This window comes from Dasypus novemcinctus, chromosome 2 (genome assembly GCF_030445035.2).
Source record: "Dasypus novemcinctus isolate mDasNov1 chromosome 2, mDasNov1.1.hap2, whole genome shotgun sequence".
NCBI lineage: Eukaryota > Metazoa > Chordata > Mammalia > Cingulata > Dasypodidae > Dasypus > Dasypus novemcinctus.
In genome coordinates this window covers 83,879,550-83,902,997 of record NC_080674.1, presented here as the reverse complement: position 1 = coordinate 83,902,997, position 23,448 = coordinate 83,879,550, and the positions used below count along the sequence as shown (strand labels likewise).

The following is a 23,448-nucleotide window of genomic DNA, read 5'->3' as shown; positions in this document are numbered from 1 at the left end:
TAGAGAGGGAAACAGACAAGAGATGAGACAAAACTAACTCTTTTGAAGAGTTTAAGCAGCTTTCCAATTCTTGGTTCCATTCTCTCACGACGTTAGTGTGCCATTTTTTGCTGCTGGTGTTTGTGAGTTAGCTCAGTGTCCTTTCAATAACTTGGCTTTTAGGCTTAACACAGTTTAAAATACTTTTTGTTACTTGCAGCGCAAAAGAGCCCTCACTAGAAGGATTTGCTAAATAATGAATTTAAAGTAGTATAAGAATCATGGATTAAGACGTGAGGCTTGAGATCAGAGACAGACCCACAGACCTGGGTCCCAGACAGGAAAAGGCCTCTACCTCCCTCAAAAATGCTCTCACCAAGCACCTGCTGGATTCTTGCCTAGAAAGAGACAGGAATCAGAGTTTAAGTGACTGAGAGAAGATGCACCTCAAGAATATGTGTGGTGTGACGTTGCCCTATATTTTAGGATACCATGTATAACAAGAGCACAATGGATTCTTTGGAGTAAAGCTAACCAGAATTTCAAAACACACTCAGTAATAATTCAGTAGCAAGTCCAAGATATTGTTTTCTAGATAATTAACATAAGTTTGGAAATTTTAACTTAAAACCAATTTAAGTCAATTTAAAAACTCATTGTCATGTAAGTACTTTACTCCACAGTACAGGAAATAACCATATGTATGAACTGGTCACAAATGCATTCAGTTTTGTTATCTTCATAACCAATAATGACTCCCAGAACCAACAAGATCAAGAAGTAATTTTTAAAATCAGTGGGAAAATTACTGTTCTTTCGTGCAGTTATATAAACCTAGAACCCTCCTCTCATTTCTTCCTCTCTTACATTTCCTCACTCCTTTCTCTCTTGTTTATTTTTCTTTCAATTTAAGGGGGGGGGCGGGGGGAATCTTGTTTTACATTAGTTAAAATCCTTTAAGCAATAAAATCTTAGCAATATAAAATGTCCCATATGTTGCACATTTACTTTTAATAGAGGTTTTTATATTTACTTATTATTATTATTTGCACATTTTCATATTTAAATGACCTAAAAATAATCCTGGGGAATCTTCATTTTGCTGTGAAATTGAAGGGCCATAAAAGTCACTCCATCCCATTCCCCATCATCAACTATCAACTGATATTTACTGATCTCAAAGACAGCACAAATCTAGTTCATCCACTTGCTTCCTAAATCTATCCAGGTAAGGAGATTCTAAAACTTAGTACCCTATTTCAGTGAGCAAAATTATCTTTCTTTTTCTAGAAAGAAAGATTATTTTTCTTTTCTTATCACCCCAAAGTCCTTACTGATATATAAGCTTGTTTTCTTTTGTTTGGTTCTCAGTCAAGCTAGAGAACACCTGGGGAATTAGAGAACTTTCAATATGCACATTAAAATTACAGTTCTCTTCCAGGAATTTCACAGAGTATCAAAGAACAACCTTGTCAATTCCCCCTAGATCCTGCACAGAGGTTTAATTAATAACAGGATTTTAAAGGATCTGAATATCAATCAGTAAGATAATATGGCAATAGACACATTTCTTAAGTTCTACCTTGGACATCGATGTGAGAGAAAATAATCACTGCACTGAAAAGTTGCTATAATGACAGGATAAGAAATACCCATTCGTTCTGGATAAAGCGAATACTGTATTTAATAATTGAATCAGGTAAAATGAAGCATTCAACATTCATCTCTCATAGTTATACAAAGCATGTAATCATCAATCTTACTCTGATTCTTCATTCTCACTTAAAGCTGTTATTTTAGCTTGTCATGTTACTATAGCAACGGCTACCTCAAGTTTTACAGCTAAAGGCTTAGGAATCATTTCTAAATGCTCCCATATCAGCCGTCAATATTGTTAAAAACCTTAGCATATATGACTGAAAAACTTTAATTTAAAAAAAACAACACCTTAGCCATTCTTCCTCAAAAGCTAACTTCTCCCCAGTGTAGGAAAGAGAATCAGTACTACCCTTGACCTAATTTTCCTCATCATCAACTGACTGATTTGTGAAGTACAAGCCCAATCTTTCTTCTTAGATGGAAGTGTCATCTCTTGAGATGAGTCAAATAATGACACCCCTCTACTTAACTGAGTGCTGAAACCATTGAGAAGTAAAACAAGGAGTGAGAAAAATAGAGGCCCAAATACCTCCTTTATTTCTCTGAAAGTTCAGGATGGAGGACAAAGCTTTTTGCAGGTGTCAAATGGACTGTAAGTGAACTCCTCCCAGAATGAGACAGACATGACAGCTAGTTGTGGCAGCCCTAGGCTTTCAAAAGGGAAGAGGCCTGCCCCTGAAGAAAAAGAACACATGTTCTCTGCAAGCAGCTGGATCCCAAAAGGGAAAAAGAGAAGTCTATTCTTCCTAAATTTACCTCACCTAGCATGGGATGAGTTAAGAGAGCAATGAGACTAGGAGTTACACTAATTGAACATACTGTTTTACTTAGAAGGAAGTATCTGGAAAGAAGGATAATTGTTCTCCTCCCTATTCTGACTTCCCCAATATTGCAAGAGCTACCAAATATGGAGATTTTGTGACAAATTGTCTATCAGTTTTCATATACCTCTAGTAACCCATTATGAATTGAACTGTAGCCCCTCAAAAGATAAGTTCAAGTCCTAACCCTTGGTTCCATGAAGTTGACCTTATTTGGAAACAGGATCTTTGAAGCTGTGAGTTAGGGTGGGCCCTAATCCAACAGGTTGCTGTTTTTATAAGAAGAAACTTGGACACAGAGACAGACAGACACGAAAAGGTAGAATGACACATAACAATGAATTGAAGTGCTGCTGCTGCAAGACAAGGAATGCTGAGGACTGCTAGCAAACTCCAGAAGCTAGAAGAGACGGAGAAGGATTCTCCCCTATAGGTTTCCTTGGGAGCTTGGCCCTCCTAACACCTTGATTTCAGTCTTCTGGTCAAAAGTAAAGTACTGTGAGACAATAAATTTCTGTTGTTTAAGTCACACTGTGATATTTTACTGTGGCAGTCCTAGGAAATGAAGACATAATCCAAGGGTATCGGACTGTAATTTATATTAAGAATACTTTTATCTTAGCAACCACAACCCCCTACTTTTCCTGGTGTTTTGCTTGTGAGAAAACTATTTTCCATCTATTTTGTACTGTGTTTACTAAGCATTCATTAATATATTTTTTCTAAACTCCTTAAAAATACAAATTCTGCCATATAACTAATTGGTAAGCCAGCAAATATGCTCTGGTTAAGTAAGTTAACTCCTTTAATTGTCAATTTCCTCTTTGTAAAATGGAGCTAATAGTAAATAGTACCTACCACAGAGGTTGGTTTGAGGATTTAAAGAAAGTATGCATCAAGTTTTTAGTAATCCTATGCCTGCCACCTAAATAGTACTTAATACGTGTTAAAGATAGTGGTGGTGGTGATGATGATGTCAAAGATTTTGTTCTTTCCCTCACACTCTAACTCCAAAACATATCCTGAATCTTACTTACATCTTTCTATTTCCAACCTATGATCTCTCAACTGTACCATTCCAAAAGCTTCCTTACTGGCCAACCCAAGTCTTCTCTTGCCCCTCTGCAGTTATTCCTCACAATACAGCCACATCGATCTTTTTAAAAGGTAAATTAAATCTTGTAAAAAGGTAAATTAGACACTTACTTGAAGCCCTCCAATGACTTCCCATCACACTTAGAATAAAATCCACACTCCTTACCCTGGTCCATAGGTTGGACATGCGCTGGCCCTATGCACCTCTTTTAACTTCACCTTCTTCTGCTCACCCATTGTCTCACTACATGTAGCAGATTGATATGGTTATGAATTCCAGAAATACATATTGGATTATATTTATAATCTGCTTTGTACCTGGGTGTGATTAAGTTATGATTAGGGCTTTGACTGGGCCATGTCATTAGGGCTTTGAGTCCCCGCCCCTTGGTGGGTAGGGACTCACAGATAAAAGGCATGGCAAACAAAGTTGAGGGTTTATGATGTTGGAGTTTTGATGATGGAGTTTGATGCTGAAGCTGGAGCCCCAGGAAGTAAGCTCACAGAGGAAAGAGAACCAAATCCCAGGAAGAGAGGACCTGAGCCAGGAGAAGACCACAGAGGAATAGAGACGGCTCCTTCGACATGGCAGAAACCCCAGGGAGAGAGACAGAGCCATTCATCTGATAGTCTACAGCTGACCTTGTGGAGAGAGGCAGTCTAGAAAGCCTCACAGTCTACAGCTGACCTTGTGGAGAAAATAGAGGAGCTGAGCCCTGAGGAAACCAGGAAGCCTGAACCCTCACAGATATCAGCAGCCATCTTGCTCTAACATGTGAAAATAGACTTTGGTGAGAGAAGTAACTTAAGCTTTATAGCCTATCCTAAATAAATACCCTTTAAAAAAAAAAAAAAAACAATTTCTGGTATTTTGCATCAACATCCCTTTGGCTGACTAATACACTACCCTTCAGTAATGAAGGATTTCTTTTCCTCTAACTCCTCAGACTGATTCTTGTTTTGGGATTCTTTTAGGGAAACTTAAGGCCCAAGATTAAAGAAGATTTCCTTTTCCTTTCAGGTCCCAAAATAAGAAATAAGTTCTTCATAAATAAATGAAAGATTCAAAGCTCCAAGAAACAAAAATTATATCACTTTTTTTCTTCTTTCTTAGCTAGTTATCATAATCCTTAGTTCATAATATACTGATTACTGAATCATGCTTTACGTGTTTTTATAATAATGTGATAATTAAACCCACCATCCAAAGTAAAGTATATCCAATATCCACCTAAAATTCTCCCCTCCCCCCACCTAACATTACTATCATCCTGAATACAGGATACAAAAGACCTAAACAGAACTATCAACCATCTTGGGCTAATTTAATTTATAGAAAATTCTACCCAGCATCAAGAAAATACACTTTATTTTCAATTGTATATGGAAAATTCACCATGAGAGGCTATATTCTGAGCCATATAGCAAACCTCAACAAATTTTTTAAAAATATGTTTTTAGAACATAACAAAATTAAACTAGAAATCAATAACATAAAGATACCCAGCAACTCCTCAAATATCTAGAAATAATTCAGAGGTCAAAGAGGAAATCAAAAGGGAAATTATTGAATATTTCAAACAAAATTAAAATTAAAATATAACATATGAAAACACATGGCATGCAGTTCAAGCAGTGTTTACAATGATATTTATATTATGTTGGTGCAAAATTAATTGCAGTTTTGCATTGTTAAAATTTGCCATTTGATATTGGTATACATTCTTAAATAAATGTGCTTATGTTATACATCATTTTAATGTGCATTTCTCACTTTAGGTTTTATTGATAATGACTTATTACTTGCTATTTATTTTTATATTTATTTCAGACTACGGAAATATTTGACAAAAAGGAAATTCGAGCGATTTTCTTTTTTTCTTTTTTCTTTTTTCAAGGTTTATTTTTTATTTATTTCTCTCCCCTCCCCCCCCCCAAGTTGTCTGCTCTCTGTGTCCATTCATTGTGTGTTCTTCTGTGTCCACTTTTGTCAGCGGCACGCGGAATCTGTGTCTCGTTTTGTTGCGTCATCTTGCTGCGTCAGCTCTCTGTGTGTGCGGCGCCATTCCTGGGCAGGCCGCACTTTTTTCGCACTGGGCGACTCTCCTTACAGGGTGCACTCCTTGCGCATGGGGCTCCCCTACGCAGGGGAAACCCCTGCGTCACAGGGCACTCCTTGTGCGCATCAGCACTGCACATGGCCAGCTCACCACACAGGTCTGGAGGCCCTGGGTTTGAACCTTGGACCTTCCTTGTGGTAGGCAGACACCCTATCCATTGGGCCAAATCCACTCCCCATATTTGAGTCCAAAATTGGTCATAAAACAACTCGTAACATCAACAATGCATTTGGCCAGGAACTACTAATGAACGTACAGGGCAGTGGTGGTTCAAGAAGTTCTGCAAAGGAGACAAGAGCCTTGAAGATGAGGAGCACAGTGGCCGGCCATTAGAGGTTGACAAGAACCAATTGAGAGCAATCATTGAAGCTGATCCTCTTACAACTGGAAGAGAAGTGCCGAAGAACTCAACGTCAACCATTCTATGGTCGTTTAGCATTTGAAGCGAATTGGAAAGGTGAAAAAGCTCAATAAGTGGGTGCCTTATGAGCTGACAGAATTTTAAAAATCATCGTTTTGAAGTGTAGTCTTCTTTTATTCTGCACAACAATGAACAATTTCTCAATCAGATTGTGATGCACAATGAAAAGTAGATTTTATACAACAACCAGTGATGACCTGCCCAGTGGTTGGACAGAGAAGATGCTCCAAAGCACTTCCCAAAGCCACACTTGAACCAAAAAAAAGTCATGGTCACTGTTTGGTGGTCTGCTGCCAGTCTGATCCACTACAGCTTTCTGAATCCCAGCGAAACCATGACAGCTGAGAAGTATGCTCAGCAAATCAATGAGATGCACCAAAAACTGCAATGCTGGAGCCAGCACTGGTCAACAGAAAGGGCCCAATTCTCCACAACAACGCCCAACCACACGTCACACAACTAATGCTTCAAAAGTTGAATGAATTGGACTACGAAGTTTTGCCTCATCCACCATATTCACCTGACCTCATGCCAACCGACTACCACTTCTTAAAGCATCTTGACAACTTTTTGCAGGGAAAATGCTTCCACAATCAACAGGATGCAGAAAATGGTTTGTAAGAGTTCATCAAATCCTGAAGCATGGATTTTTATGCTACAGGAATAAACATTTTTTGTTGGCAAAAATGTGTTGATTGTAATTGTTCCTATTTTGATTAATAAAGATGTGTTTGAGCCTAGTTATAATATTTAAAATTCATGCTCCAAAACTGCAATTACTTATGCACTAACCTAATAACATTAAATATACTAGGAAAAAAAGTCTCAACTCAATGACTTAGGCTTCCATTTTTAAAAACTAGAAAAAGATGAGCAAATTTAAATCCAAAACAAGCAAAAGGGTACAAATAAAAAAGAAAAGAGAAGAAATCAGTGAAATTAAAAACAGAAAGATAGAGAAAATCAATGAAACCAAAAGCTGGTTCTTTAACAGGTCAATAAAATTGATTAACTTCTAAATGGGCAAGAAAAAAAGAAAAGAAGCCAATTACCAATATCCAGAATAAAAATGGAGACATCACTATAAGTCTATGGGTATTAAAAGGTATCAAAAGGAATATTACAAACAACTTCATACCCATAAATTTGACAACTTAGATGAAATAGACAAATTCCTTGAAAGACACATACTACCAAAGCTCATTCAAGAAGAAACAGAGGATAGCAGATGTAGCTCAAGTGGTTGAGTGCCTACTTCCCATGTGCGAAGTCCCAGGGAGGTCCCAGGTTCAATCCCCAGGAGCTTCTAAAAAAACAAACAAATGAAAAAACCAGCTCTCATTGGGGAGTGAACGTAACTCAGTGGTTGAGCGCCTGCTTCCCATGTATGAGATTCTCAGTTCAATCCCCAGTACCTCCTAAAAAAATCTGAATAGCACTATAGCTACTAAAGAAATTGCATTCATAATTTAAAAGAGCTTCCAACAATATATATGTATATATTCGAAAATACACAAGCATAATAAAATGCCATAACAGCTTTTATGCCAACTATTTCATAAACTTAAATGAAATGGAAAATTCCTAGAAAAATGACTTACCAGATTTGACTCAAGAAGAAATCAATAGTTCCATGAATGTTTCTATAACTATCAGAGAAATAAAGGCTATAATTAATAATGCTCTTATTAAGAAAAAACCCATCCCAGATGGTTTTACAGAACACTTTACTAAACTTTCAAGGAACAAATCATCAGTTTATGTACATTTCTAGACAACTGAAAAAAAGAGGTATTACTCCCCCAACTCATCCTGAGTCAAGCATAATACCTATATTTAGATATGATGAACATCTCTTCAGATATTTATGGGTCATACATGGTTCTTCTGTGATATTTCTATTTATGCCTTTTGTTTTGTTTTTTTTTAAATGGGTTGTTTAGTCTTCTCTTATGGTGTAAAATATAATCCTTTGTCAATTTTGCACTTATCTACTCTCAGTTTGTAACTGTCCTTTTGTTTTCTTTCAGGTGTTTTAAGGAATGAATGTTCTTAATTTTAGTATGGTCTCATGTTTTTTCTTGTCCTTAAAAATATTTTCCTTTCTCAAGTCCAAATATATTCACTTTTGTTTTCTATTAAGAATTTTAAAGTTTTGTTGTTGATTTTAAGCCCTTACTATATCTGGGGTTGATTTTTTATTTCTGTAAAATAGGAATACAAATTAATATTTGTGCATGCATGTGCAGTTCCATCTGTTTGACAGCCCCTCCTTTACCCACTGATCTACCGTCTACTTCAGTCATTTAATAATATCCTCTATCCATGTAGGCTTATTTCTGGGTTCTCTTTTCTATTCATTGGGTGATAGCTCTACTTCTATACGATTATCACATGGTCTTATTTACTTAGTTTCATAGAAATGTCTCATATCTGACAGGGCAAGTCCTTTTCCAGAAATGTCCTGGATATTCTTGGCTCTTTTACTCTTCCAGTTCCAAACTCATGTCCACCACTGTAACCCTTTCCTTAAAATCACATTAGCCTGACTAGACCCCAAAACCAGTTCTCCACCTACACAGGCACTATACCTGAACAACTAAATGCCATCTGAAAAAACACACAGAACCATGATGACTGATGTCACTTGAAATTTATAACTATGTATTTCAAATGGGCTCTCAAAACTCTCCAAAAACTACGTTACCTCGGCAAAGTACCTCCCCACTCTCCTAGATATAGAGGCAGAATAATGTAGAGCTTAAGTATAAGGTTCTAAAACCAGATTGCCTAAGTTCATATCTTAATTCTACCACTTACTAAATATGCAACTTTGAGCAAGCTACTTAAAACTCTCTATACCTCAGTTTCCCCATCTGCAAAATAAGGGAAAAATAATATTTACCTTTTAGGGTTGTTTTGAAGATTAATAAGTTAATCAATGTAAGGTACCTAAAACAGTGTCTGGCATATAGTAAGTACTAGCAAATGTTAGTAGTAGTATTCTAGATGATGATTCCATACCTTACCTTCTTTCCTCAAACCTCTTCTCCTTACTCCATCTCTCCACTGATGGCCTAGCTTCTTATTTCTATGAGAAAATAGTAGTTAAAAGAGAAGTTCCACGTCTTTCCATCAACTTGTATTTGTACCCAAATACTCTGTCTTCTCTCCTATTACTATAGATAAACTGCTATTTCTCCCTAAGGTCAGCTCCTCCACTAGAGCACCCTTCTAGTCTTGTTTCTACAGTTATCTCCTTTCTTAACTGAATTCCCCATTTTTCCTTCTCTACTGGAACAATCCCATCAGCATAAAATATGTCATAATATCTATAATCTTAAAGAAATCCACCCTGACTCCACATTCCCCTTCAGGTACAGTCACTTTTCTCTGCATGTTATAGAAAAACTCCTAGCAAAAATTGTCTAGAGTCGCCGTCTAGACTTCCTTCCCCTGCTCTCTTGATCCCAATCCAATTAGGCTGTCATCTTCACCACTCCACAAGCTCCTCACGTGACAAGTCACCAACAACCTTCACATTGCCAAATCCAAAGGGCAATTCTCAGTCATTTTCTCTCCTTTCACACTTGTCTTTGGTTAAAGCAGTATATAGCATTGGTCACTCTTCAGTCTCTTTTGCTTTATCTATCTTCTCTTCTTATCATGAAACTTTGCTGTACCCCAGGGCTAAGGCCTCCAACCTTTCTTTGTTCTATTTATAGTCACTCCATTGGTGATCTCATTCAGAGCCGCAGCTTTCATTATCTACTCACAGCTGACTCAACTCAAACTCATCTATTCAACTGCCCAATTCATATCCCTATTTGCATGTCTAACAGGCATCTCAAACTGAACACATCCAAAACAAAATTCTTATTTTCCCCTTCAAAATAAGTTCCTCTCCAGTATTTCCCATTTGGTAAATAGCAGCACAATCCACCTAACTGCTCAGGTTAAAAATCATAGTTCTAACTCCTCTCTCACACCCTACAGCCCTTAGGAAATCCTGTTGGCTCTACCACCAAACAGTTTATCAAACTCAAACACCTCTAATCACCTCCACTGAGGATCCAAGCCATTATCATGTCATCTGAACTACTGCAATAGCCTTCCAACTGGTCTCTTAGCTACATCTTTTGATCCCATACAGGTTTTTCTCCTTACAACAGCCAAAGGGATCCTACAAAAATATAAATCCTATCTCCTTACTCCCCTGCTCAAAGCCTTCCAATGGTATTCAATCATTGAAAAGTAAAAGTCTTTACCATTGTCTATAAGGCTCCACATTCTCTGGTCCCTATGCACCTCAGACCTCATCAAGTGTCACACTACTCCTCACCCACTGGGCTCTGCCACAGTGAGCTTTCAGTTCTTCAAAAACCCCAGCCCATTCTGTAACCAGATTTTGTCTAGGTTCTTGATTATGCTGCAGAAATGAATTTCAAAAGCATTTTGGGTTAGTTAGGCCAGTCATTTTATTAAAGTAGGAAGGAAAGAGAAATGGGAGAAAATAAGAGATCATGGGTCCCAGGCAGAGAGAAAGGGGCTGAAGAGTGATAAAAAAGGGCTGATTTATAGAATAAAATGACCCATTATAGATTATAAATCCCCGGGGTTTACTTACGCATTGATCCAGGCGAGAGCGTAGAGGCCAGAATAAGAGAACACAAGAAAGAGCAAGAGACAACAAAAGGCCTTTGCGCTTGCTTTTTAAACCATTAATTATGCCGCCCCTTTGCTAATGACATGGGAGGAGTGCCAGCTATTTGTTTTAATTAATTACCCCACCCATCAATCTTCTAGGAGGGCCCAGTGATAAGGCCGCTGAAGAATATCAGGTGCTTCTCCTGGTTTTGGAGGAAAACTCTTTCTGAATGTGAGAATTTCTCACCAGGGTCTTGCAGCAGCCATCTTGGGGGTACTGAAGGACATGTGGACTTCTTTCCAGGTTCCAGATTCATCTATTGAATCCCTATCTAGGGATTCAATAAATGGATCCCTCTTCCAGGAATCCTCTTCCTGGAAGGTTCCACTCCCTATATACTTGTCTGATTGGCTCCTACTCTTTAGGATCTTGGCTCAAACACAATCTCACAAGGATAACTTCTAAAGCCACCCTACCCAGAGTAGCAGCCCTTACCCATGTCACTATCATCTAAACGCTTCCATTTTCTCTATAGTGCTTATCAATATGTGAACGTATATTTTTACTTTTAAATTTACTTGTATATTGTCTGTCTTCCCTAAAATATAAATATTATGAGCAGAAATCTTCTGTCTTGTTCACTGCTGTACTCCCAATGCTCAGAACGGTGTCTGGTACGGGGAAGATTATTTAAAAATATATTTGCTGAGTGAACCAACACCTCGAGTTTAAAGAGATTAAATCAATCACCTAAGTTCACACGACCAGTAAATGTCAGCTGTGGGGTTTAAGGCCTAGTACGACTCCATAGCTTGGGATTTTTATTTACTACACCAAACTGCCTCACTATATTTTACAATTTACTATGGCACTGGTGCACAAGAGTCTGTCTTGGGAGTCTAACTTTCCAAACTACATGCGGATGGTCCCTACCCCACCACAACACCCCTCCAGTGACCGCGCCAATTTCCGTCACACTCGTTTGCCGGGAGCGCCCGCGTTGTAAGCGGGTGCGTGCAAAGGAGTCTGGGGTTTGTAGTTCAAGATGCTTTTATCCCCCGCAATTAACATGAGAAAAAGAAATAAATCACTATTAAAGGTAGATACCTCTGAATTTCATAAGGACTAAGCAAGGCTCACAGTCCGGCTCAGGAAAATGGTGCAAACGCGTCCTTTCCGAATGATATGCTGCAGGCTTGGGTCAGGCGCTGCGCAGACAGCTGCACGGGGGTCCTTGACTGGGCGGTGCTTGCTCGCGGTGGCTTGTGGTTCTTTCCTGCGCTGATTCTCTCTTTCACTCGGACTCGCGGTGCCGACAAGATGGGTAAGTCGACTGTGATCCGTCTGAGGGAACTGCAAGTGGTACCTAGGATCTCGGGGATGGACAAGGGGATGGGACCAGGCGGGACAGGGGGCGCCGCTGGAGGTGCGACGGGAAAGGGCCGGGGAAGCGCGCTTCCCACAGCACATGGCCCAACGCGCAAGAGACTCGTGCGGCGCGGAAGCCACAGATCTCAGGCCACCCGCCAGGCGGCTGACGCTGCCCTTAGCTTTGGCTTGAGGTCTCATAGTCTTGGGTGGGTAAATGTAGTCGCTCCAATACCCCGCCTCCCCCAACTTTGGTGGTTGATACAAGGCATCTATGAGGTCTGCTCTTACGTTTGGCCCCTAGGCCTAGGTGTGTTGCAAAAACTGACCGGCTTAAAGGTTTAGTCCAGGTGAACTAGTCTTAGAGATGTAGAATAAGTACCCGTGGCATATTTTTGCAGAGCAAAATGGTTTCTTGTAATTCTTAGGTAAGTGTCGAGGTCTTCGTACTGCCAGGAAACTCCGTAGCCACCGACGGGACCAGAAGTGGCATGATAAACAGTACAAGAAAGCCCATCTGGGCACAGCCCTGAAGGCCAACCCTTTTGGAGGCGCTTCCCACGCAAAGGGAATTGTGTTGGAAAAAGTGTAAGTAAAAGACCATTGGTCCCTTAAAGGTTTATTGTACTATGGCAATTGGAGATACATTTGTTTGGTACTTTTAACTTTGGTAGGTAGAAGAGGAATTGGAAGAAACAGTAAGCATGTGGAGGGATACATATGAGCACTTGCTTTGTGTGGGGACCAAGCTGAGCAATTGGCACCCGTTAACTCTTACTTTTTAATATATTTAAATTATTTAAAAGAGTCTTAGATTACATAAATGTTGCGTAGAATATGTAGCGTATTCCATATAGTTTGTTACTTTTAAAAATGGTAATTTCATGTGGCTCAGTCAAATTTCGTGACAGACTTTGAACCCAGATTTTCTAGTTCTAGTTTTCAATTGTGCTAAATACCTTTACAACTATATTAAGGGACTAAAAATTCCCTTCTTGTGTTTGTGAAATTAAGACTGAGGAAAAACTTGGTTGAAATCACAGGAATTTAATGGTTTAAAATTAGATTGAAATTGTAGAAATAAAGCATTGTGCTTTCTATTTCTGGTCTTAAAAATCTTACATCTTTTATAAGCTGTATACTTTCTAGTAGGTTCTATGTTTAATTAATTATAAAACTTACCCCTTTTCAGAAAGCCAGCTAACTTTGCTATGCTGTTTATGTTTCAGAGGGGTTGAAGCCAAACAGCCAAATTCTGCCATCAGGAAGTGTGTCAGGGTCCAGCTGATCAAGAATGGGAAGAAAATCACAGCCTTCGTACCCAATGATGGTTGCTTGAATTTTATTGAGGTGGGTGCTTTAAGTAAATCTATTCTAGCTTTTGTTCTGTGGGGTGATTCCCCCACACCCTTAAATTTTTATGTGATGAATGGAGTTTCCTGATTACCTCTAACACCAGAAGTAAGCTGTTGATTTTATTCCAGGAAAACGATGAAGTTCTGGTTGCTGGATTTGGTCGCAAAGGTCATGCTGTTGGTGACATTCCTGGAGTCCGCTTTAAAGTTGTCAAAGTAGCCAATGTCTCTCTTTTGGCTTTATATAAAGGCAAGAAGGAAAGACCAAGATCATAAATTTTGATGATGCAGAACAAGCAGTAGTAATAAATTTTCATATGCCGAAAATGTTTTGCCTCTTCTATCCACTATAAAGATTGTGTGCTTAACCAGTTTTAGGACATGTAATTCATTACCTAAGTCTGTGACAAAGAGTTCACCTACCCAACTTGTGTAGGCAAAACAGGAGTTAAAAGATCTAGAGGAAATAAACAGTATCCTAGTATATGGTGCTTCAAAAACACACTGAATTTCTGGTGAGATCATTTTAAGTGGTTTTCAAGTTTCAGTGAGCAGAAATCATCCCATCTTGGATGTCCTTAGTAATGTACTTTCTTGGGCCCATCTCCTTGGGGGCCTGTAGTAGTTGAGGTTGGATGTTGGGTATATAGGTACTTTTGTTATCTATAAATTTTTGTTTGAAAATTGCTGTAGAAAAAATTAGTTAACCCTAAAATGGGGCATTTAGCATCATCTGAGAACTGCTGTTGACTCTGGTAGTAAATATGGGTTTATTTGATGTATGGTCCAAGCCTATTGTTCAACTGGGCTAGTATCTTAAAAATGGACATTCTTTGGCTTCTCATTCCCCATAAGTCCAAAACCAAAGACCTTAACCATGGTACAGAAGTTCATACTGTGTTTGATTTAAGCCTTGCTTCAGCAACAGTGACCTCAGTTGCTGAAATCTGCATTCCCCATCCAGCCTGAGACCTTGCACCTCGCATCTCCCCATCTCAGACCTCCCTGAACTCGAACTCCTCCCGTACCAAGGGGTACACTTGGTGTTTCTGGTCACCAAGATTTGTAGTATTCGTCTTCCCTAGCATGTGTGGTTGCTAAGTCAATACTTGTAAAGCCATTCCCAGAAGCAGGTCAGAGGGTTTCGGATGACCTCTAGTTGACCCAGCCGTTTGCGATTCGGGATCCCAGAGTTAGCCCTTCCGGGTGCACCGCAGGCGTGCTGTGGCCGCAGTAGGTGCAAGGCGGCGGTGACCCTGGCCCAACAGCGCGGGGAGGGAGGTGGCGGTTCCCTGAGCGTGAGAGGGACAGTGCAGACACCACCGACCTAGGCCTGCACCGGATCCCAGTGTCCCTGGTGCTAAGAGTTCCCCCTTCTACGAGGGTTCGCAGTTGAGGTCTGATGCTCTCGGGAAATACCTGTTTTTATGAAAGGTCGCCCTTTTCACCTGCCGTGCAGCCTTCCTATGACTGACTGCTGGGATTGACCCTTGCAGTTTCCCTCCTGCTTGGCTGCTGCAGCTCCACACACATAAATCCAACATGAAACTGGTCTATTACTTCTTTGTATACGCCCTGTCTTACCTCTATCCTACCCCACTTGGGTCAGTCCCTCGCTGTTTATGTAGCCAAAATAGAAGGTGCTTTGCCAGATTGGGCAGTGTGGTACGTATGAGACGATGTAGTATGAGGCATTTTTGGGGTGCGAAAATTAGGGGAGTGGCTAAAAACCTCAGTAATCAAGATAATGTTTTTAAAAATCAAAATTAAGGCAAAAAATTCCATAATGGTTTCTGAGGTTATAGTAATGAATAAGACAGGATGGAAAGCCCCAGGCTGTGGCCTCTTTGTGTTCTTTTTTTTTTTCCTTCAGACCTTTCACAGCCAGCCTACCTGCATGCTCTGACTGAATTAATTCAACAGCGTCCTAACTTCCTGCTAGAGTCTGACATCGGTTCATTAATGCACAGTCATGCCTCTAGAGCCACGTGCCTAGATGTACATTAGCTTCAGCTAAGCATCCCAATCATGCCATTGGTAAATGTGTGAGTCTGGTCTGTAATGAATGGCAAGAAAAGTATAGCCTTTTTTTCCCTGTGATAGCTGATTGACATTTATTGAGGGAAATAATACATTTATAAGAATATTTGGGAACAGAAGGGAATTTCTTCCTAAATAGTTGAGTTCTTAACCATATTTGTTCCATGGATACCTTTACCAGTCAACTGAAAACCATGGACCCCTGACTAAGTCCACACTATACTGTGTATTATTTAATAAATAAATCACACCTGCACCAACACGTCCCCACAAGAATAACGCTTTTTTGAATTTTCAGTTCAAGCTCACATACCTCCTGAAATCTTTCCATGGACCCCTTGGGGATCTGTGGACCCCTGGTTAAGAACCCCTGATCTAGAAACAGACAAGGATGTCTGCTTTTGCCTCTCCTATAACGCCTAAGTACTGGAAGTCTTGGTGCAATAAGCAAGACAAGGGAAAAAAGCGTACAAATTTGGAAGAAATAAAACGTCCCTGTTTCAAGATGACATCCACAAAGAAAAGCCCAAGGAACCCACAAAAAAGAAAAACTAGTAGGATACAAGTTCAATGCACAAAAAACAATTGTATGTCTATATAATAGCACTTAATAGTTGGAAATTGAAATGAAACACACAATACCATTTGTAATCTTCCCAAAATTAAATATTTAGGTATAAATTTAACAAATCATGTACAGTATCAGTGGTTGCCAGGAATTAGGGGTGGGGGCAGTGTTTGCCTATAAAAGGGTAGCAAGGAGGGATTTTCTTTGTGGGGATGGAACAGTTCTGTATCCTGATTGTGGTGGTGGTTATAAAAATTGATACATGTGATAAAATTTCATACACTGGAAAAAATATATAAAAATGAGTGAAAACCAAATAACGTTGGTAGTTTAGTTAATAATATTGTACCAATGTCAATCTCCTGGATTTGAAAATGTACTCTGGATATGAAAGATATTATTGGGGATAGCTGTGTGAATGGTACACACAAACTCAAACTTGACTATTTTTACAACTTCTTGAGAGTCTGAAATTATATATAAAAGTAAAAATTACTTTAGTCTGATATTTAATCTGTGTTAGCTCTTTTCATGACCTAGCAAAGCCCAACAAATCAGAAATTGTTAGGTCAGAAAGAGTCTGGAAACTACCTCATCTATGTGGTTCCCAAACTCAGGGAACATCAGATTTCCTAGGGCATGTGTTAAATTACTGTTACTCCTAATCTTGAAAAGAATCTTTAGGGTATTTCAGGAGAAGTCTGTCTTAATGACAAGCTCTTAGGTGATGCTTCCCCCACTTAGAGGAACTAGTGGTCTTATCCAGCCAGCTCATCTTATAAGTCAGAAGCCCAGAGAAGATAGCTTTTAAGTATTTTAGAAACAATTTATCCAGGTAGTTGGCACAGCTGAGATCAGAACTAGTGCCTGTTTTCTGATTCCTAAATAAAACTGTTTCTGTCAGACACCCACTCCATAGCTTCACAGGTCGGTACTGTGCCAGTTCAGACATAAGTGATGCTAGGTATTTGGTAAGAGTTTTTATTTTACGCCTTTTCGAGGGAAAAGGGGTAGTCATACATTAGTAAATGTTTATATGTGTTTATAATAATATATGTAGAAAAATGAAACACTAGTTAATGATATTCTGAAAAAAATTCTATTAGGAAACAGGCAATGCCTCCATATATTTTAGTTTGGTTATTCATTTTTTGACAGAACTGAGAAGACACGTTGTAACTTAACTATGCAAATTTGAATACATATCTTTGTTTATGTTAATTCCCTGTGTTTCACTCTAGGAAAATGTTCTAGTTGCAGGATTTGATCATAAAGGTAATATTCCTGGAGTCCGTGTCAAAGTAGCTAATGTTTCTTTACTGGTTTTGTACAAAGTTCAGAAAAAAGACCAAGATCATAAACTCCCATATTACAATAAATTTTCATTAACAGCTGTTTGTATCATCTTTATGTTGACCTATAAAGTCTGTTTAAATGAATCGTTCAAGCATTAACTCACATTTATGACATTGTAGTGTGGGGAATGTCTTAGCAGTATGGTTGTACAGAGCACTTAGTTTCTAGCACAATCCTATCTATATTATTTGGCAAAGTGATGTTATGTTTAGGATTTCTTAGCAAATGAGAAGGAGAAGTGAATTTTAAGGCATATTCACTGTCACTGTAATGCTACCATAGGAGTCCTAGAGAAATGCATGAAAACATTTAACAATTGAATGAAATTGGCATAAATTGTCTGATAGGAGAAAATTGCTTTTAGAGTAGCACATTTGAAGGGAACCATGAGTGACAAATAACCAATATGTCCAAACATGCACAGGCACAGTCACCACTTCATTTAGACTGTCACTTAAGCTTTTAATATGTGGTGTGCATTTTCAAAGATGAGGGAACCACTCACCCAGCCCTGGAACTTCACGCAGACATGATAAGCACCATCGCAAATCCCTTCCTTTACTGCACCTGCTTTCCAGATGACTGCCGCTTTCAAACAGCAGTTCTGATGCTCAGGAGCAGTTCTCCCTCAGGAGCCAATGTGGCAATCATTGTCCCCCACATCAGCCCTCCAATCTTACAGTCAGGGAAGTACCAGCTCCCTCCCTCAGGTCCTTTACAAGTCATCTGCTTGATTATCTGTAGTAATAAGTTATTGACATGAATTTTCTTCTCTAATCTATCCACAGTGTGGGGTTTTTTGTTTTGTTTTAATAAAGCTCTTTCACTATAGTTAATTAGAAACTGTACAAGATATGTTATTTGACTGGGTTAAAAGTATAACACATTTGTTTACACCAAATTTTCAAATAACTTTAGGTACTAATGAATATATTATTAATATAATGCTGTCATACCTCTTTTAGTAAGCTAATGTTTAAATATGTACAGTAGTGGGCAGTTTAAGCCACATTTTAAATAATTTTTCATTTCAGTCACAGCTGAGAACAGTACAGAGATATGTTACTTGTCAAAACATGTTTTGTCCATTAACACCTGCTCTGGAAACAGTGATATGAAATAGATTGTTTTGTCACATCTTTCTTCTCCAACAGCTTTGTGAATTTACCCAGCTTATAATCAAAACAATTTTTTCTATATAGTTTGACAGCTTCAGTACTCTGTTTTGTGTTTGTTTGCGGATAAGTAGAACCATTTCCCACTCCCCTTACGTTCCCAATAGGTTCCAAGTGTTTCCCTAGGCTTTTAATTTCCATTATGCAATAGTTCATTTTACTCGTTCTGAATTTTATATATTCTCTTATATTTATAATTAGGTATTTTTTTCTCATTCACCATACTATCCCTCCTGCCATGGTATGTGTGTTTGTATGCATGTATATTCCCAATCGTCTATGTGTGTATGTGTGTGTATGATCCATATATATAATAGAAGAAAGCCATTGTGAATGGAATTTGGATTCTTGACCTAAGGTTTGTCCCATAAATGGATTTCAAAGGGTCTATGAACCTCTTGAAACCATACGCAGAATTTTCTGATTTTATATGTATAGACACATTCAAACACATTTTTCTGGAAATGAGTTCTTTACCTTTTTCATATTTTCAAAATATTCCTAACCCAAGAAGCAAGCTGATAGGTAATATTTAAATCTATACAACAGTGAGCAGATTAAGTGACCTATTAAATAATTTTTCATTTTAATCACAGCTGAGAACAGTAGAGAGAAGTTTTCTATGGGTTGACAGAAGTTGCCTGTGGTTTGTCATTTCTGAAATGTCTGAGTGAAGCAGGCACATAAGGACAATATTGTATGATTTCACTTATATGAAATATCTAGAAATAGCAGATTTATAGAGATAGAAAGCTGAGTATAAGTTAAAAGTGGATGGGGCAGAGGCAGATGCTTGTTGGGTTAGAGTATGTAAATTTTGGAAAATCTGAAATAAACATTTTTAAGTAAATAATGGGGGTGGAACTTTAGCTTAAAGGTTCATAGACTGTAAGTTTACTTAATTCTGGAAGAAGGCATTAGGAAGAGAAAAAATAAATAACTGGGCCACAACAAAGTACAATTCTTTAGGCCTGAGATCTCTGGAGTTTGTAGGTTATATAACTGAGGATGTGATAAAATTTGTGATCTAATACTCTGGTTTCTCTTTAGATTGTATAAATCTTTCACCTTTTACTAAAGGTTTCCACGGAGAGAAACAATGCTGAGTCTTGATGGTAACACATTGTAATGAGTAGAAGCTGGTTTATAAATGGGATTGTGGCTGAAGAGTAGTCTAGGGATGTAAATGTCGATTGAAAGAAAACTAGAGAACAATCTAGGGATTGAATAACACAGTGAACCCAGAGGGGGATGAGAATTGTGGATAATAGTACAAATACAAGAATGTCCTTTGAGCTAGAATGAGTGTGTATCACTATTGCAGGGTGGTTGGTGGGAATGTGGGAGAAGCATGGAGGAAATACAATTAATGTAATCTATAGACTATAGTTTAGAGCAATACTGTAATATTCTTGCATCAATGCCAAAGTTGTATTGTGCTAATAATAAAGGGTAGTGGAAAAAATATGCCAAATGTACACTATGGAGCATAGTTAGTGGTAATAGTCTGATGACATTATCACATAATCTGTAACAAATGTTCCACAATGGTGCAGTGTGTTAGTGAATGGCTGTTGTATGGGAATTCTACACATGTGCATGTTTGTTTTGTAAAGTCACAACTTCTGTAATAAAAATAATAAAAATATGTTTTTTAAAAAGAATATAAGGGGACAAATCCTAAAGAAAACATTTTCCTCTCAAAAAAAATTGTGATCTGCACATAGGAGTACTTAATTCTTTTATTTTTCTCGAATCCCACAACAACCTTGTGAAATGGGCACTCTTATCGGCAACCCCATTTTAGAGATGAGGAAACTGAGGCTTGGTTTTTAAACTCTTCTGACCTGGTTGTTTCTCTGCAAGAATGCCTTTTCTAGTTGGTCTCAGGCTTCCGCATACGTAAGACTCATCTAGGGAGGGCTCTGACAATGTAGGTTCTGCAAATTTTGGTTCAGAGGACCTGAGAGGGAACCTAGAATCTATAATTTTAATAAACACCCAAGGGATACTAGCACAATAAAATCAACTGTAACACCCAAGCACAATCCACACTCCTTGGCCTGATGATCCAGACCCTATACAAGTTGATCCCTGAGGACATTTCACAAAACTCCTGCTCCTCCTTCCAAGCCCAGTTCAAAAGGCATCTCTATCATAATGTCTTCCCAAACACCTACACAATAGGCAGAATTAACCATTTTTTTAAAAAAACTGAACAAATTTAGTACCATATTAAATAATTTTTCATTTTAATCACAGTTGAGAACAGTAAAGAGAAGTTATCTGCAGTTTGATATTGTATTAGGGTCTCTAGGGTAACAGAACCAACAGGAGATATATGTAAATGAGATTTTTATAAGAATTGTCTCATGTGACTGTGGGGATGGGTAAGCCAAGTTTGGTAGGACCGGCCACAAGTTGGGAACTCTGATGAAGGTTTCTGATTAACTGCCCAGGAGAAGCTGGCTGGCTAAAGTAGAGATGGAAATTCTCTCTTCTAACTACTGAAATCATCACTTTTTAAAAAGTCTTCAAGTTATTAGATGAGACTGCTCTCATTGTTCGAGGCAGTCTCCTCGGCTGATTGTGGATATAATCAGCCACAGATGCAGTCAAGTTACTGATGATTTAAATCCATGAAGTATCCTCACAGTAACAATCAGGCCAATGTTTGCTTGACCAAACACCTGGACACCATAACCTAGTCAAGTTGACACATGAATTTAGCCACTACTGACATCATTTATGAAATGTCCCCAATGTGGTGAGTTCTGAAGGGCAGTTAACCTGCGGAAGAATGATCCAGTCTGTGGAACCCACTAAGAGCACGTTACATTTTGCTTTGGTTGCATTGCTGATGTAATTATGGAATATGAGCCATTTTAGAGAAAAAATTTCCCAATGTCATTAGTAAGGTAAAATCAGAAAGAGGGTGCTACCCTCAGGAATGAAAGTGGAGAAAAAAAGTCCAAAGGTGTTTTTAACATCTGGGAATGAAGTGAAAATTCACAGACTAGACCAAAAAAAAGTGTAGAACACACCTGTAAAAAAATGGCACAATGTTGGCGATTTGCTTTAAAATATTTCAGCTAAGAAAATAAAAAGACGGGTAAATGAAGCAAAAAAAGGAACAAATTTTTGGTAATTGTTTATTCTGATTTTAGCCTTCTGAGGGTTCATTGTGTCCTCTCTACTTCTGAGTATGTTTGAAAATTTTCATAATAATTTTTACAATTAAGTACATATCAAAACAGTGCAAATGCCACATTACCTGGTTATATTAAAGCCAGTACTCGCACAGTCAGCTCCGACTTAAAGCACGATGGAGATGTAGGGATAATGAAGTGGACAAGGAGCAAGCTGGGAAAACCAAACCGAGCAGCACTGAGATATATATATCAGAAAGAAATGAAGCTGAGAAGCTATGCAAATTTTAACATGATAGAGAAAAATGTACAATTCAGTAATGAAAGCAAAGTAAAATGAAATTATTTTCAAAGATTAAGGATACTAAAAGAAACAGCTGTTGGGAATGTAAATTGGTATAGTCTTACTGTGAACAATTTAGCAATATGAATCAAAAGTCTTAAAACATGCAAAATATCCTTTGATCTGTTAATTCCCTTAGTAACTACGTAACCTAAGGAAACAAAACATGAGCAACTGACTGCACAGATTTGACACCTAATTATAAGGGGCTCTTTCTGACTTATTGACCTCTATGTCCCTAACACAGTCCTGACCGAGCAGAAAATAGGTGCCTAATGACTTAATGCTAAATGAGCAGTGAAGAATTGGAAAGAAGTTTAACAACTGGTGAACTATTTGGTACATTTCAATATAGAAGAAATCTTAATCGGTCATTTTAAATTTTATTTTTAAAAAAACAACCCTTAAATGACATGAGAAAATGTTCTGGAAATAAGTGGAAAAATTCGGGGTGTAAAATCACATATTGAATGATCCTAATTAAATATATTTAAGATATTACAAGAAAAAGAAAACAAAGAACAACAACAACAAAAAAGGAAAAAAACATGAAAAAAAAACCCCTAAAATAGTACAAAGAAATAGATCAGCATTTTAACCACAGTTATCTCTGTATGATACATACTTAGGTGATTTTAAAGTTTTCTCCTTCGAATGTCAGCTTTCCTCCCCGCCCCCAAATTATCTCTAAGGACTGAAATCTTTTTTGAAAAATGAAATTTTCACTTCCACATTCTATGGTTAGTTAAGTGTCACATTACAAAAAGAGCCAAAGTTATCTTTGACCACCACTCCCAGTCCAAATTTCCACTCTCTATTCTTAAAGTCAGATGTAACCACCTTCCTTATATGCTGGTGTGTGTCCTTCTAGACCTTTTTATTTTTAAAATACATATGCATATATATATACATATACATACATATATATGTATGTATGTATTTGCATTTGTGTGTGCATGTGTGTGTGGCATCAAGCTGAATGCCTGGTTCAGCATCTTGTTTAGTGGTTTTTTTTTTAAACCCATCAATCTGTTGAGTTCTGCCATTATGGAGATTGAATTCATTCCCCTTAACTGCTAAATTGTACCACATTTTATTTATCCTTTTTCCTATTGACAGTCATTTTCCTATTGAAGGAGGGAGCTGAGAAAACTATATCCTGCTCTGCTGCTGCTGGTGCGGGGTGGGGGCGGGGGTGAGGTGGGGAGGGGGGCAGAAAAATCTTCTTCAAGAGTGGGTGGCAGTTCCCAAAAGGGGAAAGCAGGCCTGGTCCCTTGTACTCGCAGAAAGGAGACCGTGGGAATTGGTCTGGGCCCTAAAGGCTCCCAGTTTAGAATCTAAGACAGATAAA

At 38.3% G+C, this 23,448-nt stretch overlaps 2 protein-coding genes and 1 pseudogene across 20 annotated transcripts in view; 2 read left to right on the top strand and 1 right to left on the bottom strand.

Moving 5' to 3' along the window:
- The window catches only part of LOC101413699 (V-type proton ATPase subunit S1-like protein), a 59,635-nt gene extending 47,648 nt beyond the window's left edge, over window positions 1-11,987 (bottom strand). For 5 of the 19 annotated variants that reach the window (XM_058275566.2, XM_012521575.4, XM_071208864.1 and 2 more), the window contains exons 1-3: window positions 11,851-11,967; window positions 9,125-9,186; window positions 7,697-7,744 (exon numbers count right to left, since the gene is read on the bottom strand). The gene's annotated coding sequence lies outside the window, so the exon portion shown is untranslated. Of the gene's footprint in view, window positions 1-7,696; window positions 7,745-9,124; window positions 9,187-10,722; window positions 11,746-11,850 lie in introns of those variants that run through there. The other 14 variants (XM_058275576.1, XM_058275585.1, XM_071208872.1 and 11 more) reach the window with 9 other exon arrangements.
- Window positions 11,978-13,793, top strand: RPS23 (ribosomal protein S23). The gene is made up of 4 exons (XM_004483430.4): window positions 11,978-12,067; window positions 12,540-12,699; window positions 13,341-13,461; window positions 13,596-13,793. The coding sequence occupies exons 1-4, from the start codon at window positions 12,064-12,066 to the stop codon at window positions 13,740-13,742; spliced, it is 432 nt and encodes a 143-aa protein (XP_004483487.1). The 5' UTR covers window positions 11,978-12,063; the 3' UTR covers window positions 13,743-13,793.
- A 5,842-nt stretch (window positions 13,794-19,635) lies between these two features.
- Window positions 19,636-19,740, top strand: LOC111761911 (U5 spliceosomal RNA; annotated as a pseudogene).
- The last annotated feature ends 3,708 nt before the right edge of the window (window positions 19,741-23,448 follow it).

What these genes read in the sequence shown, in the direction of transcription:
- RPS23 (XM_004483430.4), top strand. An exon ending in GGAATTGTGTTGGAAAAAGT is followed by an intron (nt 12,700 to 13,340) that starts GTAAGTAAAAGA and finishes TTTATGTTTCAG; the next exon opens with AGGGGTTGAAGCCAAACAGC. An exon ending in GTTGCTTGAATTTTATTGAG is followed by an intron (nt 13,462 to 13,595) that starts GTGGGTGCTTTA and finishes ATTTTATTCCAG; the next exon opens with GAAAACGATGAAGTTCTGGT.